This window comes from Rhagoletis zephyria, unplaced genomic scaffold (genome assembly GCF_001687245.7).
Source record: "Rhagoletis zephyria isolate East Lansing unplaced genomic scaffold, Rhagoletis_zephyria_1.1 Rzeph_scaffold_00809, whole genome shotgun sequence".
NCBI classification, from domain to species: domain Eukaryota; kingdom Metazoa; phylum Arthropoda; class Insecta; order Diptera; family Tephritidae; genus Rhagoletis; species Rhagoletis zephyria.
Window position 1 is genome coordinate 3,986 of NW_016157893.1, and position 17,125 is coordinate 21,110.

The 17,125-nt window shown below is 33.7% G+C and overlaps 1 protein-coding gene across 6 annotated transcripts in view; it reads left to right on the forward strand.

Moving 5' to 3' along the window:
- The first annotated feature begins 704 nt into the window (after positions 1 to 704).
- LOC108361646 (bicaudal D-related protein homolog) overlaps positions 705 to 17,125 on the forward strand; it is a 33,317-nt gene continuing 16,896 nt past the window's right edge. The window contains exons 1-3 of one of the 6 annotated variants that reach the window (XM_017614323.1): positions 705 to 888; positions 10,270 to 10,389; positions 11,105 to 11,184. In XM_017614323.1, coding sequence (XP_017469812.1) covers positions 10,287 to 10,389; positions 11,105 to 11,184 — 183 coding nt within the window. In that variant the 5' untranslated portion in view covers positions 705 to 888; positions 10,270 to 10,286. Of the gene's footprint in view, positions 1,092 to 9,799; positions 10,390 to 11,104; positions 11,185 to 17,125 lie in introns of all 6 variants that reach the window. The other 5 variants (XM_017614319.1, XM_017614320.1, XM_017614318.1 and 2 more) reach the window with 5 other exon arrangements.

Sequence of the window (17,125 nt, forward strand, 5' to 3'; positions counted from 1 at the left end):
TCCTCTTCATCCATAATTAGAAACATGGCGCCCTCCAAAAAGCATAACTTCCTAAATAACCTAAGGTTGAAGTGATCACAGGTAGGGTTAAGCACAACAGATCTTCTTAGGTCACAGCGCGAGTATCCCTGACTTAATAATAATAATAACATGTATGTGTAAAGAGACAAACATTTGTGTAAGTTTGTACAGTAAAATTAATTGTTATAAGTACTTAATATGTTTTTGTTGTATTAGCTGTGTTTTAGTTATACTAAATGTTATGTTATCTACATTTTTAATAAACTTGGCGTTGGATAAACAATTTAAAAACTTAAAAAATTTTTGGTAGTTTTTGGTTGGTCTTGGTAAGTCTTGGTAGGAAAAAAAAAATTGTTCGTGGTAACACTGGTACATATATAATTTAGTGAAACTTCAATAAGCCACCAAAGAAACGCTCGTGCGTTGCTGCGCTTCGTTGCTTGTGTCAGTTGGTTGAATTGTTGGTAACAGTAGTTGCCTATGTGTTTGTACGTTTACGACTATTTTGCTAAGTTTGTTGGTAGTTTCATGCACATGTTTTAAGCCAAAACTCAACGGTTGACTTGGTTACTCATGCTCGTTAACGCTTTTTGTTTGCATATATGTATGTGTTTGTATGTGTGTGTGAGCGCCATTGCTGACGGTGTTTTCACTGTGTTTTGGTCTCGGAATTTTGCTATTTCAGTTAATATCGAACATTTGCGCTGAAAGTGAGTGCTGGCGGAAGAAATTTTTTCGAAAAATTATAGTGTTGGAAACAACAATAGAACACAAATCATAATAACAAAGAAAAACAAAACAAAGAAAAAGTTGTAAATAAAAGCAAAACAAAAAGAAACGATCGTTAACAACAATTTTCACACCGTCGTAAGTTCTTAACTGGTCCGTGATATTTTTTCGTAAAGGCATCGGACGCTGAAGTGAAGGCTTTATATAAAGGGCTTTAGTAAAGTGGATCGCGCGCGTTATACATACATATATACATACATTCTTCAAGTAATTGTGTGTGGGTGTGTAAACCGTGAAGACGTGAAGTGTAGGTGTGAAGTGTTGTTTCTCTGGGCAAAAAGGTGAAAATCAGCAATCACATCAATATTTTTTTTCTTGTTAGCAATTTCAGTGAAAAGCGATCAGAGTGCATGTCAGTGCAGAATCAACGATTTTTTTTTTGCGTGTAGTGACTGTTGATGGAAGCGCGCTACAACTTTTTTGTCTACGATTTTGTTTTGTCAATAAATGTTGTCGTTGAAATAGTAACAGTAAATCAGAACATCCGCGAGTGACACGTACTATGTATGTACATATAAACATACATGTTTATGAATGTATGTAAGGACATACATACATACATATGTATGTACCTAGGTATAGTTATGTTTATATGCAAATAAATGCAAGTGACACTAATAGTGCACAAGGAATGAAGCAATTTTTATAGCTCAAATTTAAAATGGTGATTGCTGTAAAAAGTTTATGGGAAAAATTTTAGAAAATTTTATAAGCGGACGAAAAAGGAAATAGAGCAGGGTAACCAGAGAGACACTGATATTAGATAATGTAATGTGAGATAATAACAAACAATTTCAAATGCGTATCTTCAAAAAATTCGATAAATAATAGTTATTTTTTCATCGATAACTTTTCGAACGAAAACTAAGATTACTTAAATTTTTTCGGTAAAAAATATCAGTTACCATTTACTTTAATTTTTTTCATAAATAAAAAATAATTTTTTCTTTGAAAAGTAACAGTTAATATTTCACTTTTGTTTTTTTCCTTAAAACATAGCAGTTATCATTTTTAATCAAAAATAGCATTTAAAATTTGACTTATATTTACTGCTGTATTAAAATATCATATAGAGCAATTCTTTCCGTCTAACTTTTCGAATCAAATTTTCGAAAATATATTTTATTGTGGATCCCTTCCAGGAAAATAAATATAAAAATTTACCCAGAATAATTATTTAATCTTTTATAATGAAGTAAGACTAATATTTTCGTGGAGGTGCGAGCTATCACTTGGTATGAATTGCTTTTAATGCTAAATCAGTGAAATATCCGAACGATGTATTAAAGCTTTTACTAGGTGTAGGTAGATACTTCTCATCATAAGGAGACCACGTAAAATTGCGTATACCTACCGGACACCAAAAAAATGGAGCAGAAGCTCAGTCTAGCACTTAACGCAGATGCGAGGCCCGGTTGTTTGTTATTTAGATCATATGACCGGACGAGAGCCCTCGAAGAACGATTTCTGTGAAAACTTTCGGAATGTAGAAGAGCAAGCAATGATGATACAACACCTACTTCGTCACAGCCCGCTTGTCATCAGGCGTATAGCTTTCATTAATGAGGGGAAAATATCTTTTCAAAGAGATATACTTAACATTTCTGCGCTGGGGTCTAATAAGATTGGGTCGGTTGGCTAAGTAGTAAAGTTGTCTGAATATTCCTGCGCCAGTGAAATGTATAGGGTGATTCAATAAGATCACAAATGTTCGCAATAGAGCCATTGTTTCAAGCGTTGTGTGCCAAGTGGTACCGTCCTGTCGAAACCACATATATTCCAAGTCCATGTTCCATAATTCCGGTCATAAAAAGTTTTTTTACCATATCGCGATAACGTCCATTCACCCTGACAGTGTTACCGACATTATTTTCGAAGAAGTACTGTTCGATCACTCCCGCTAAAATTAGTTTGGAACTGCGACACGGAAGGTTTTTCGGTTGATACGCTAACTGGTGTTTACCTCATTAAAGACGGCCAGTTTTGTTTTGACATATACTATTGGAAGAGCGAAGGTTTTATCTTGCTTCGGATTAGTTAGTGCCACCTCATTGCGCCTCTTTTTACTCTAATTGTTCCTATGGCCGGAAACCTATATGAGCGAAAACTCTGCTGACTCTGTCGGAGAGTTTAACATGCGCAAGTTATAATCTTGTCTAGTTTAGATTTTGACTTTATTTTGGTTGTCTATCTAACAAACTTTACGCCTCCTCATTCCTTAATATTTCCGTTTGAAAGGTGCTGGCAAGGATAGGTGCTCGCAGCGAGAAAGCGAGGAGCAACCCAGCCTAAGCAATAGTCCAATTCTGACCCCACAGATCTCTTTAATTTCTCCAACTCCACTCTAATCATGCCTAGAATGGAACTTCACTTGAAGTTAGCTTCAGTTTCCTTCAGCTGGACGCTCAGTGTCTGATTACAGTTGTCTGATGAGTATCCATTGACACATACAACGAGCTGCGTGAGTAGTACCACCGGTTTACTGACTTTTGTCTTCCAGCTCAAACTTGTGTCGAATACTACATACGTCCAAATACTCTTTCGGGAGATATTGTGAAAGTTCTTCCGTTGAAGTAAGATAGTCTAACGTAAAAAAAGCGTTGAACGATTTCGCTTATTTTGGAGAGAAAGCGTTGAAGCAGTGATACCAGTGTATCATCTTCATATGCAATTTACCTTACGCCTTAAAATCTAGAGTCTATGTGAATTTTTTGAGGCTAGTCCTTATATTGCAAGAGATCCCAAGCCTACGAAAGTGCCATTAAAGGCTATCTCCGGAACATATACTAGCCTTTTTTTAAGTTATTATTTTAAGGGATTCATAAGTTTGAGAGTTGAAAATATTTGGGACAAAAAAATTTATATATTAACTTGGCGCAAGCCAAACATTAAAAAAAATAATAATTTAGGTAAAAAACCAATTTGGAGAAATATTTTTAAATTTAAGGCTTAAGCTTAAAAGGAAAAAATTTTTAAATTTGGAAAGAAAAATTAAATACATTGGAATTTCTGGTTTTTAAGGGACAAAAAAAATTATTTTGGGTAAAAAACAAATTTGGAGAGTAATTTTAAAAGTTCAAGCCTCAGCTTTTTTTCGAAATTTTGCCTATTTTAAAAGGGAAAACTTTTGAAGTTAGGGAAGAAAAAATTATAAACATTGCAATTTTTGAGTTTTAAAGAGGAAATATTTGGCACAAAAAGATTTTATTTTGAGTAAAAGTCAAATCTGGAGAAAAATTTTTAAAATTCATCCTTCAGATTTTTTCGAAATTTCGCCCAGTTTAGAGCGAGATTTTGAAATTTAGGAAGAAAAAAATTTTTTTTTCAATTGTCAAAAAGAAAACCACATACTAAAATTAAATTAAAGTATTAACCATTAAACACCGATTTTTTTTATAAAAAAAAAAAAATATTTCGCTCGCCAATGTTCCGTACTGTTACGGCATTTAATTAACTTTTTTGTTGTTGTGGCTCAATTCGCAGACTAGCAAATAGCTGAAAGCAAAAACAAAAACTAAAAAAAAACTGCACAGAAGTAAGAGCAACCAAGAGCTTAGCACATGCCTGCCACAACAAAAGTGGGAACAGCAACAACTACATAAAATTGCAATGGCAAAACAAAATGCGAGGCAAAATACATAGTAGAAACTAAAATAACTAAAATAAACTCTAATGTAACTAAAATAAACGTTCACAATAAAAAATAGCGATTATATTAAAAACGAAAAATTTTACAAAAACAAAAAACGGAATTAACGTAACGCAGCAGCGCACACAAGAAAAGTCAACAGCGCGTGAAGAACATTACGGTGCGGTGGGGTGGGGTACAAGCGAGGGCGGAAGATGCGCTAGCGCTTACGGTAGTAGTTGAAAAAAAGTGTGTTTATAGCTGATAGCCGACATGCCGGAATAAAGATAGTGACAGATAAGACAGCAGAACTAGAGAATTGTGCGGCTTTTAGTGGAACTTTGCGGAGATTAAAAAAAAAATGTTTCCAAGAAATTTCTAATTTATGCAAAAAAGTACTAAGCTAACAGTATAGCGTTTGAAAAAAAAAAAATAAATATTCGTAGAGTCGTATGCATTTCCAAAACGCCCCCAAGTGTGCAAGCTTTTTGTGCGTGTCGATTCGGTATGAATGAATTTATGGATGTGTGGAAATATGTACGTAAATATGTTTGTGTTTGGATATATATGTATGTGTGCATTTTTGTACTCATGGCATGCGCGTATGTATTTTATGTGCTCTACTAACTTCGCATTGCATTCACACCTATATATTTTTTTACGCAAACATACCGACAAACACATACTAACCACTGTATAAAAGAAAAATGTTATAAAAGTCTAACAAATGCAACCCTGACGCGAGAAAGACAGGAAAAGCATTGGTCCCTTAACTCACTCGAGTATGCAATATTTCCCTCTGGTGCAACTTATTCACCCATAACAGTCATCTATGTTAAAAAAAAACTTTACAATCACCGAAGAATGAAAAGCGACACCAAAACTTGTAGCCTTCCTTCATTTTGATAAATTAAAAACCTTAGCTAATGCATATTGCTGCAAGCAACATTTTTTGTTTGTTTGTTTGTTTGTTTGCTTTATGAAGCTTATGAAGTGACATCAAAAAGGTGGAAACATTTACCTGCCTCAAAGTACATACAGCCAGCCATACACCCCGTTAATGGTGAAGTAAAAGCCGCTTAACGTCTTAACGTGCGCTGACCTTCAGCAACCGCAGCAAAACTTCGAACAGCAAACGAAGGAAAGAAAATTCAAAAAAAAAATAAAAATAAGAAAAATTGGTTGTATTGCAACTGCAACAGCACCGCTACATTCGATTGGGAGGCAATGGCTAAAGAGGCGTATCATTATTACCAAGTGGAACTAAATGCTATTGGCCAACAACAACATCGTTTGCAAAACATTATGAATTTTGTTGAAAAAAGGGGGAAACCCCCAAAAAAAAGCTTGATTAGCATTGACTGCCTGTCACACAGTTTCCGTGTGACCTTAGTTGGCCTCCGATGTGGCAAATGAGAAATGAGTGCGCGTTGCAGTGAGGAAAGCAATCACTTCAGCTTTAGCTGGCAGAGAGAGAGAGAGATATATACATATATATGTACAGTCCGGTTCACTTGATTAGAGGCAATAATTTTTATGGAAGAAAATGTTTATTAAAGCCACCGAATTTGATCAAGTAACAAAATGTTTTCTGATAATTCAAGTTAAGACTGTACTTTGCTCGAAAATAAACATGCATCAAAATATTATTCCATCTAACGGTATTTCACAGCAGTAAAACTTCAGCAGCTGTAATATTGTGCTTGATTTATTGGTTCACTTGAATAGAGGCGCCCAGTTTGCCTACATTATTTGCGCAATAAAGGTGTGAAACGGGATCGTTTTTTTTTTAAGTATTCATTGTGTTTGGTCGAAAACTTCTCAATTCTAATAAAATGGGAAAGCAGAAAGGTTCAACTGATCGCGAAAAAGGACAAATCGATATCTTGACCTCAGAGGGACTTTCGAATCGCCAAATTGCCAAAAAAATTGGTCGAAGTCCAAATGTTGTGGATCATTACATGAAACAAGGTACCTCCTATGGTAAGAACTACAAAGGCAGAACTGCGATGGCTTTGACACCGAAGGAAACCCGCAAAATCCTTAGGATTGCATCGAATTCCGCCCTTTCAACAGCAAAAATTAAAGAAATGGCAAATGTTGCAGCCAGCAAATCCACCGTTCGAAGGCCTATTCTAAAAGCGCCACATCTGAAGCATAAAAAATTACAAAAAAAACCACCTCTCAATAAATTTCGCAAGGAACGCCGCCTCGATTTTGCAAGGGACCACATGGCTTGGAGTTCTGTTACAAATAACGACCCCGGTGAATGGAAAAAAGTAATATTTAGTGACGAAAAGAAGTTTAATCTGGACGGGCCGGATGGATACAATTACTATTTCCATGACTTAAGAAAGGAAGAAAGGTACTTGAGTCGACATCACAGCCGTGAAGGTGGTGTTATGGTATGGGGAGCAATATCGTACTACGGCGCGTTCGAATTGAAAATTGTAGACTACAAAATGACGGGAAACAGCTATAAAGCTCTGTTGGAATCATCTTTTCCCGAGATGCGGGAAACATTTGGACCTATTAACTGGATCTTTCAACAGGATAATGCACCTGTACACACTTCAAGAGTGGTCAAAAGTTGGATTGCGTCCCAAAACGTTGAAACTTTAGCATGGCCACCGTATTCCCCAGATCTAAACATTATTGAAAATCTATGGGGATGGCTTGCTCGTAAAGTTTATGAGAATGGGCAACAATTTGAAGACAAAAATGCTTTAATTCGAAGCATTAAAACGGCCTGGTCTGAAATTTCATTAGGCTATCTAGAGAATTTGTACAAATCCATTCCTCAACGTATTTACGAAGTAATTTATAAACAAGGTGGCAGCACAAAATATTAAGCTTTAAATAATAAATGTAAAAAAAAAAAAAATCTGTATTTATTATTATTTTTTTCTTATTTGGCTAGTGCCTCTATTCAAGTGAACCAATAAATCAAGCACAATATTACAGCTGCTGAAGTTTTACTGCTGTGAAATACCGTTAGATGGAATAATATTTTGATGCATGTTTATTTTCGAGCAAAGTACAGTCTTAACTTGAATTATCAGAAAACATTTTGTTACTTGATCAAATTCGGTGGCTTTAATAAACATTTTCTTCCATAAAAATTATTGCCTCTAATCAAGTGAACCGGACTGTATATAGGAGGAGAGGAAAAAGTATTGGTGTTACATTATCAAATATCAGAAATCTTAAACCTTTTCTAGTGTCGTAAATTTGACATATGTACGTAAGAAACAAAAATTCTATGGGTTGGGCCCATTTGTCAGATTACTCAAAATTCTTGACAGACATTTCATACCCAAAGCGCAGAATTTCTGCTAAAACTCAATAAATATAAAATCTGCATTGAATTTGCCATCCTTATCGGACACTGCTTAGGAAATATGTATTGGTGCAGAAAGCTTAGCTATCCCTTGAAATAACTTTTGAAGAATTTGTCTGGCTGAAAAGGAGACCATTCAACATCTTCTCAGCCACTTAAATGCTTTTGATGGACATTAGCTTTGATTTTGGTAAATCAAAACATCTCTTTTAGATTTCTCATACCTTACGACATATGTATATGTGTGTAAATATCTTCAAAGGAAGCCGCCAGTGCTTCATTCTCTTCAAATTCAAAAGGTCAAAGTCATTGGTTCGTCCGTTGGTTTTTGGATCGTCTCGTCACCATTTTCTGAAAGCGACTTCGAAGGTCGTAGAGGTATGTTAGCTAAAATTAGGCTATTCGAAGATCAGTTTAGATAAAGAGACAGATATCTTAATTTTGATGGTACGGCTTGATTCGTCCGATAAGTTAAGAAGGTGATGTGTGTAGTTTGGATCGAATTCCCTTCATAACTTGTCTAGTTTAANAAGGAAGCCGCCAGTGCTTCATTCTCTTCAAATTCAAAAGGTCAAAGTCATTGGTTCGTCCGTTGGTTTTTGGATCGTCTCGTCACCATTTTCTGAAAGCGACTTCGAAGGTCGTAGAGGTATGTTAGCTAAAATTAGGCTATTCGAAGATCAGTTTAGATAAAGAGACAGATATCTTAATTTTGATGGTACGGCTTGATTCGTCCGATAAGTTAAGAAGGTGATGTGTGTAGTTTGGAAAATGGCAGGCACTCAAGATCGGCGCAACGCCGCAAGAGCTTTGTCTCCAAACATAAGTAGATAAAATATGATGGAACTTTGTTCGAAATAACATCAGTATGATATATTATTCTTGGTCACTCTTGTTTGATCTCGAGTATAAATAATCCGAAGACAAAAAAACACATTATGTTTATCAGCATAGTCTGACCTGACATTCAATGCTGCAATACTTACGAAAGAGAAAGAAAGAAAAGGGTCGACACAGATAGTCTTTATTTGATTAATAGACTATATTTTCTTTATACATTTAAGTCCAGATGGTATAAGTAAGAAAAATATGCTGATATATTTTNTTTATCAGCATAGTCTGACCTGACATTCAATGCTGCAATACTTACGAAAGAGAAAGAAAGAAAGAAAAGGGTCGACACAGATAGTCTTTATTTGATTAATAGACTATATTTTCTATATATATTTAAGTCCAGATGGTATAAGTAAGAAAAATATGCTGATATATTTCTAAAGGATCGACCAAGTTACAGATCATGCTCTTCTAAGGCTGAATATTCTTTAGGCTTAGTAGTCCGATTCTGAGCAATGTATCCTATCAGTATAATATTAGAGTATTTATTTTCATATATAATCTAACGGGGTCAACTAAAGGGTTCAAAATTTTCCTTTTTTCAACGTGTCTACTGGGACCGGTTTTTAAGCAGGAGTTTTGGGAGATCTTTCAATGGAAAATATAAAAAATACTATCGGGGAAATTTTGATCTAAATTAAAATTTCCAGTCTGGAACCTGTTAGCAAACTACACCTTTCTGCATTAACACTAAAGGCCTGTTTCCAGCCTCAAGAAAACCGAAAAATTCATATAAAATTAACCACAAGAAATGGCAAAGAAGTTTTCTTCTATCTTAAATCAGTTGGCAGCTCTCAAGAAAAAAATGCTCGTATATTTATTTCTTCAAGAAAATTTACAGCAAAGGCAAAGTGTTTTTTAAAGCTACAGAAATAATGAAAAATATTTCTTATGATTTTTCTTGAGAGCTGGATTCTGAGCTTAATAAACAAAACTATAGTATGTAAATATGTATACCGCTTACATTAACACTTATTGGTGAAGGGTATCTCTTCTTCTTCTGCTCTTCCAACTGTATATATGTCATCAATTTTATGATAAAATAGTGTCATACCGCCGCAAATTGTGTATAAACTAAATAACCAAAAACATTTATTTATAACAAAATAAACATTCTATCATTCAAGAGATGAACATGCATTTTAAAAAATCTAGTATTGCACGAAAACTAAGTTAAAACTTTACGTCTAACTCGACAATGCTTCAAAACCATCACTTAATAAATAAATAATCATTACTAAACAATAATCAACAATAAAATAAAATTCCTTGTGTGAACGTCATATCAAAGTGGTGTGAAGAAATCTACGTGTACAAAATGCTCGCTTGGGTTGATTAGTTATGCATAAACCTTGGCTAAATCGTAGATCCTTATATGCTGAACGCGATCGTGATGATCCAACAATGCATCATCACCATACCGATTTGCTATCCTTCTCCACCTCGCCAGCTAAAAAGCATAATAATCCAACATCGTTGATGTCGTCGTCGTCACCGTCATCGTCTATGTCAATGTCGTCGGTGTCGTCGTCGTCGTCTGCGTCGCCATTATCAACGAACATTTTTCATAATTCTACCATTGGTTCAATTAATTTAGAGGACTACGTAACCGCAATGGAGGCACGTTCCAAGGCATTAGATCGTCAACAATCGGAAGTTGATGTTTGGGCACAATTACAACAAAAGGAATCGGATATATTATTAGCAGCCGAATTGGGTAAAGCATTGCTGGAGAAAAACGAAGAATTAGTGAAGCAGCAAGAGAAACTCATCGAAGATTATTCTACGAAAATTGAGGTAAGTGAAATAGAGATTGTTATTAGATACATACTTATGTAATTTCTTCGTTTGAAAATTTAAATAATTTTATTACATACATATGTATGTGGGTAAAGTATATTGGTGGAGTATGACTGTTTTTGTGTGAGCAACCTTATATTTATTTATGTTATATTCTAACATTGAAAAGTGAAGTCATTGACTATTAACTTCCTTAGTTTGTTCAACTTTTCCGAAATAGATAAACAAATAAAATATATATTATTTACATAGTAGGTGTATTAGTCTGCTGGTAAATAGTCCAATTCAATTTGCCCGCAAACTAAAGAAAAGTACTATAGCAAGTTGAGCTAACATCTGACGAGGCCACTATGTTAATTACTCCCACTGCGTGGGGGTGAAATTGGCTAAACAATGACTAGTTATTTACGCAGGAAAAATTTCCATGTTCTTGACACACCTTGAACTTAACAACGAAATACTTATCAGACATCAAACGAATAGCTAAATAGACAATTTTGTACTATGAAGGTGAGAAAAGAGGCATGACAGGCAGGGAATTAGGAGGTTTTGTTGTGAAACACGCTGCCTTTGATTACACTCGCATCTAGCCTTAACCGCGAAAAAAGCGTAAGCGACATTTTTTCNATTGGGTAAAGCATTGCTGGAGAAAAACGAAGAATTAGTGAAGCAGCAAGAGAAACTCATCGAGGATTATTCAACGAAAATTGAGGTAAGTGAAAAAGAGATTGTTATTAGATACATACTTATGTAATTTCTTCGTTTGAAAATTTAAATAATTTTATTACATACATATGTATGTGGGTAAAGTATATTGGTGGAGTATGACTGTTTTTGTGTGAGCAACCTTATATTTATTTATGTTATATTCTAACATTGAAAAGTGAAGTCATTGACTATTAACTTCCTTAGTTTGTTCAACTTTTCCGAAATAGATAAACAAATAAAATATATATTATTTACATAGTAGGTGTATTAGTCTGCTGGTAAATAGTCCAATTCAATTTGCCCGCAAACTAAAGAAAAGTACTATAGCAAGTTGAGCTAACCTCTGTCGAGGTCACTATGTTAATTACTCCCACTGCGTGGGGGTGAAATTGGCTAAACAATGACTAGTTATTTACGCAGGAAAAATTTCGATGTTCTTGACACACCTTGAACTTAACAACGAAATACTTATCAGGCATCAAACGAATAGCCAAATAGACAATTTTGTACTATGAAGGTGAGAAAAGAGGCATGACAGGCAGGGAATTAGGAGGTTTTGTTGTGAAACACGCTGCCTTTGATTACACTCGCATCTAGCCTTAACCGCGAAAAAAGCGTAAGCGACATTTTTTCAAAATTTTCATTTTTATGCGGAAATACAGCAAAATGATCTAGGAGCAGTGCTGCGGGGAAAAAAATTAAAAAAAAATGTCGTTACGTTATTTTTGTGTTTAAGGGCTCGTATGTATTCTACAAGGAATTCATATAAAGTGAAGTTAAATTTAAGTCCAGCATGGAAAAATACCGAAAAATTCTGTTAAATCCTGAAAATTTCTAGAAAAGGTTACCACATTCCTGAAAGTACGAAAAGTTTGGAAAAAATTGCTAAACAAAATTCCAAAAAATCCTGAAAAAATCCGATGGTTACCAAAAGGTCTCGAATAAAGCCGAGTAAAGCACGAAATTTTCCGAAAAGTACTCTCAAATTTTTCTTAGTCTCGAACTGTCTCAAAAAAATTAAAAATGTTTCGAAAATTCCGAGAATAGGCCAACAAAACACGAAAGACTCCTNTTGACTTATTGGTATGAACTTTCAATGCACTATTTATTTGAAAAATTATCAATCATATTAAGAAACTGTAAAAATAATTGCAAACACAAGGTCAAAGCTCTCTCTCTGATTTACCAAGATATAAACGACTATCTATGTAGGAAAAGCTCTCTTTGGCAAAGCCTTGCTTTAAAGCAGAGATGAGCAGAGAGAGCTTATACAAAATGTAAAGGAAGGAGCTTTGTCCGCGGGCAAGACAGTGCCCATCAGTGCTTTAAAGCAAGTACTTGTTTTCGCTCGATAGACACGAAAACTTGTGAAACCCCAATCCAGTGACGGCCAGAGAGAGCTTTTACCCTGTGTGCGCCCATGTAAACCAACGGTGGGCCAAAAATAATTTTTACTCTGGACACATACAATTATATAAATTTACAAGAAAGCTCTGCACATGGAAACGACGTAACAATAATCGAAATAAAATCTTCAAAGTGCTTACGGGCCATTTTCTGAAGTAGCTTTTAAAATTTTTCTGCCCTTTAAACAAACTTTTTGAGAACGAAATTTATATTTAAAGGGCAGATACATTATAAAAGCTAATTGAGAAAGCGGCACTAAACAACATTTTTACTAGTTCGCAATTTCTGCGAATCTGTCATATTTATATTTATTTTATAATGTACTCCTTAAAAACAAAAAAAAAAGTAAGGAATAATACGACTCTTCAAATTTTTCGACACTCACTCAGTTGTGACTCTTCATATATTTTTCTTTAGAAGCAAGTTACATGTCAATTTTTTTATATTAAGCCAACAATCGATTATTTCTTAAAATAATACTTAAACTTGTCTGTTGTCATAACTAATAAAGAATTCAATCAACTGAGCGTGCGCATGGCATAACGAAAATAATGTACATGCATATGCATAAAAGTAAAATAATAGAACCACACGTCATTGTCAATAAATAATTGTTATCGATTTTTCGCATTTGCAGCGCATTTTATTAAAGATAAAAAATTACCAACATTTGTGTTTTCAAAGTTGTTTACATGCTACCCACGCAGGCGTTATTTCGAAAACTATCTCTGCTCTATCAATCGTTCATATTGGAAGGGCTGACAACCCTTATCAACGCTACGTATTTACTCGTATTACACCAGCTAACTACCCCATTCTATATGAAAATATTCCCCTTTTATTGCGCACTCTCATCGATTTTATCACCATTATATTCAGTTTCTTTGCATTCAAATGTGTTTTTCTTCTTGTTTTTGAATTTGTTTACCTGTCGCTATGGTTGTTTATTTACTTGGGACAAAAATGGTTTTTACGTGTTTCATTTTCTAAGAGACGATTATACAGAGCAACCCAGTCGGAAAAGTAGTAATGCGTGATAAATAATATAATACATTTCTTATGAGTTCTCGATAATATTACTGCTAAATATGTAACCAGCCTTCTAATGTATTCAAAAATTTCATATTAAAACACATTAATTTCTCGATACTAGGTAATGCAAAATTGAATGCCCCACTTTTCGTAGGACATCGCCCTGGGGAAAAAATGTATTTCCGAATGTGAAAGGGTTGTTTTAGTGATTATTTTTTTCGACTAAGTACTATACATTACATTTTCCCAATGGGAATCGCTCTGGAAAAGGATATGCAGTAGTGAGTAAATTATTGGCAGAATTCGCGATTGTGATATCTGTAGTAAAAAAGTTATTATTATTTTATAAATGGGTCAATTCACGCCAAATCGACCAATGGTTGGAACTGACCATTTTTTATTTGGATGAATTTTGATCAGAACTTTTCTTTTATCATATAACCAAATTTTACCAAATGAAAAAAAATATATATATATTTTTCCAGTTAGGCAAAATTCTAATTTTTACAATTTCCACGTTTCCTTTTGAATAACTCAAAATCAATTATAGTTACAAAGATGGTTCTAGTCTCGTTTTAAAAACTATATTTGGGGCTATAAAATAAAAAATATAAACAAAAATTCGGAAAGTAAAGTGTTACAAAATTTTTCATTAAAAAAAATGGTAAAATAAAAAACGTTTAAAAACTCTTGGCTAAATATTTTTATGCAAAACCTCCATATGGTCTTAAAAGATCCTGAAAATTTCAAGGTATTTTTTTAGATATATGAATTTTTTAGTTTCGAATTTAAGCTGCAATAATGGTGTGGGATATTTGAAAAAAAAGGAAAACGGATAAGAAGACAAGAGAAAAATTATGCCGAAATTGCAAAAAAAAACAACAAAAAAATCAATGGAATTTTTCTAAAAAAAAACTAAATATTTTAATTTGACACAGTATTGTATATTTTTCGAGCTCAAGGCCACATGAAAATCGAAATAAAATTTTTGATTTTACATTTGTTTTTATTTGCCGATATTTCGACTTCAGTCTGAAGTCATCCTCAGGAACATTTGACAATGTTTGATCGACTCAAACATTGTCAAATGTTCCTGAGGATGACTTCAGACTGAAGTCGAAATATCGGCAAATAAAAACAAATGTAAAATCAAAAATTTTATTTCGATTTTCATGTGGCCTTGAGCTCGAAAAATATACAATACTGTGTCAAATTAAAATATTTAGTTTTTTTTTAGAAAAATTCCATTGATTTTTTTGTTGTTTTTTTTTGCAATTTCGGCATAATTTTTCTCTTGTCTTCTTATCCGTTTTCCTTTTTTTTCAAATATCCCACACCATTATTGCAGCTTAAATTCGAAACTAAAAAATTCATATATCTAAAAAAATACCTTGAAATTTTCAGGATCTTTTAAGACCATATGGAGGTTTTGCATAAAAATATTTAGCCAAGAGTTTTTAAACGTTTTTTATTTTACCATTTTTTTTAATGAAAAATTTTGTAACACTTTACTTTCCGAATTTTTGTTTATATTTTTTATTTTATAGCCCCAAATATAGTTTTTAAAACGAGACTAGAACCATCTTTGTAACTATAATTGATTTTGAGTTATTCAAAAGGAAACGTGGAAATTGTAAAAATTAGAATTTTGCCTAACTGGAAAAATATATATATTTTTTTTTTTCATTTGGTAAAACTTGGTTATATGATAAAAGAAAAGTTCTGACCAAAATTCATCCAAATAATAAATGGTCAGTTCCAACCATTGGTCGATTTGAGGTGGATTGACCCATGTATAATATAATAATAACTTTTTTACTACAGGTATCACAATCGTGAATTCTGCCAATAATTTACTCACTACTGCATAGCCTTTTTCAGAGCGATTCCCAGTGGGAAAATGTAATGTATAGTACTTAGTCGGAAAAATAATCAGTAAAACAGCCCTTATCACATTCGGAAATACATTTTTTCCCCAGGGCGATGTCCTAAGAAAAGTGGGGCATTCAATTTTGCATTATCTAGTATCCAGAAATTAATGTGTTTTAATATGAAATTTTTGAATACATTAGAAGGCTAGTTACATATTTAGCAGTAATATTATCGAGAACTCATAAGAAATGTATTATATTATTTATCACGCATTACTACTTTTCCGACTGGGTTGCTTTGTATAATCGTCTCTTAGAAAATGAAACACGTAAAAACCATTTTTGTTCCAAGTAAATAAACAACCATAGCGACAGGTAAACAAATTCAAAAACAAGAAGAAAAACACATTTGAATGCAAAGAAACTGAATATAATGGTGATAAAATCGATGAGAGTGCGCAATAAAAGGGGAATATTTTCATATAGAATGGGGTAGTTAGCTGGTGTAATACGAGTAAATATGTAGCGTTGATAAGGGTTGTCAGCCCTTCCAATATGAACGATTGATAGAGCAGAGATAGTTTTCGAAATGACGCCTGCGTGGGTAGCATATAAACAACTTTGAAAACACAAATGGTGGTAATTTTTTATCTTTAATAAAATGCGCTGCAAATGCGAAAAATCGATAACAATTATTTATTGACAATGACGCTCAGGTGATTGAATTCTTTATTAGTTATGACAACAGACAAGTTTAAGTATTATTTTAAGAAATAATCGATTGTTGGCTTAATATTAAAAAAATTGACATGTAACTTGCTTCTAAATAAAAATATATGAAGAGTCACAACTGAGTGAGTGTCGAAAAATTTGAAGAGTCGTATTATTCCTTACTTTTTTTTTGTTTTTAAGGAGTACATTATAAAATAAATATAAATATGACAGATTCGCAGAAATTGCGAACTAGTAAAAATGTTGTTTAGTGCCGCTTTCTCAATTAGCTTTTATAATGTATCTGCCCTTTAAATATAAATTTCGTTCTCAAAAAGTTTGTTTAAAGGGCAGAAAAATTGTAAAAGCTACTTCAGAAAATGGCCCGTAAGCACTTTGAAGATTTTATTTCGATTATTGTTACGTCGTTTCCATGTGCAGAGCTTTTTTAAGCTTGCTATACATATATCTTGTAAATTTATATAATTGTACGTGTCCAGAGTAAAAATTATTTTTGGCCCACCGTTGGTTTACATGGGCGCAGACAGGGTAAAAGCTCTCTCTGGCCGTCACTGGATTGGGGTTTCACAAGTTTTCGTATCTATCGAGCGAAAACAAGTACTTGCTTTAAAGCACTGATGGGCACTGTCTTGCCCGCGGACAAAGCTCTTGTAAGCTTCCTTTACATTTTGTATAAGCTCTCTCTGCTCATCTCTGCTTTAAAGCAAGGCTTTGCCAAAGAGAGCTTTTCCTACATAGATAGTTGTTTATATCTTGGTAAATCAGAGAGAGAGCTTTGACCTTGTGTTTGCAATTATTTTTACAGTTTCTTATAACGGGTGATTTTTTTGAGGTTAGGATTTTCATGCATTAGTATTTGACAGATCACGTGGGATTTCAGACATGGTGTCAAAGAGAAAGATG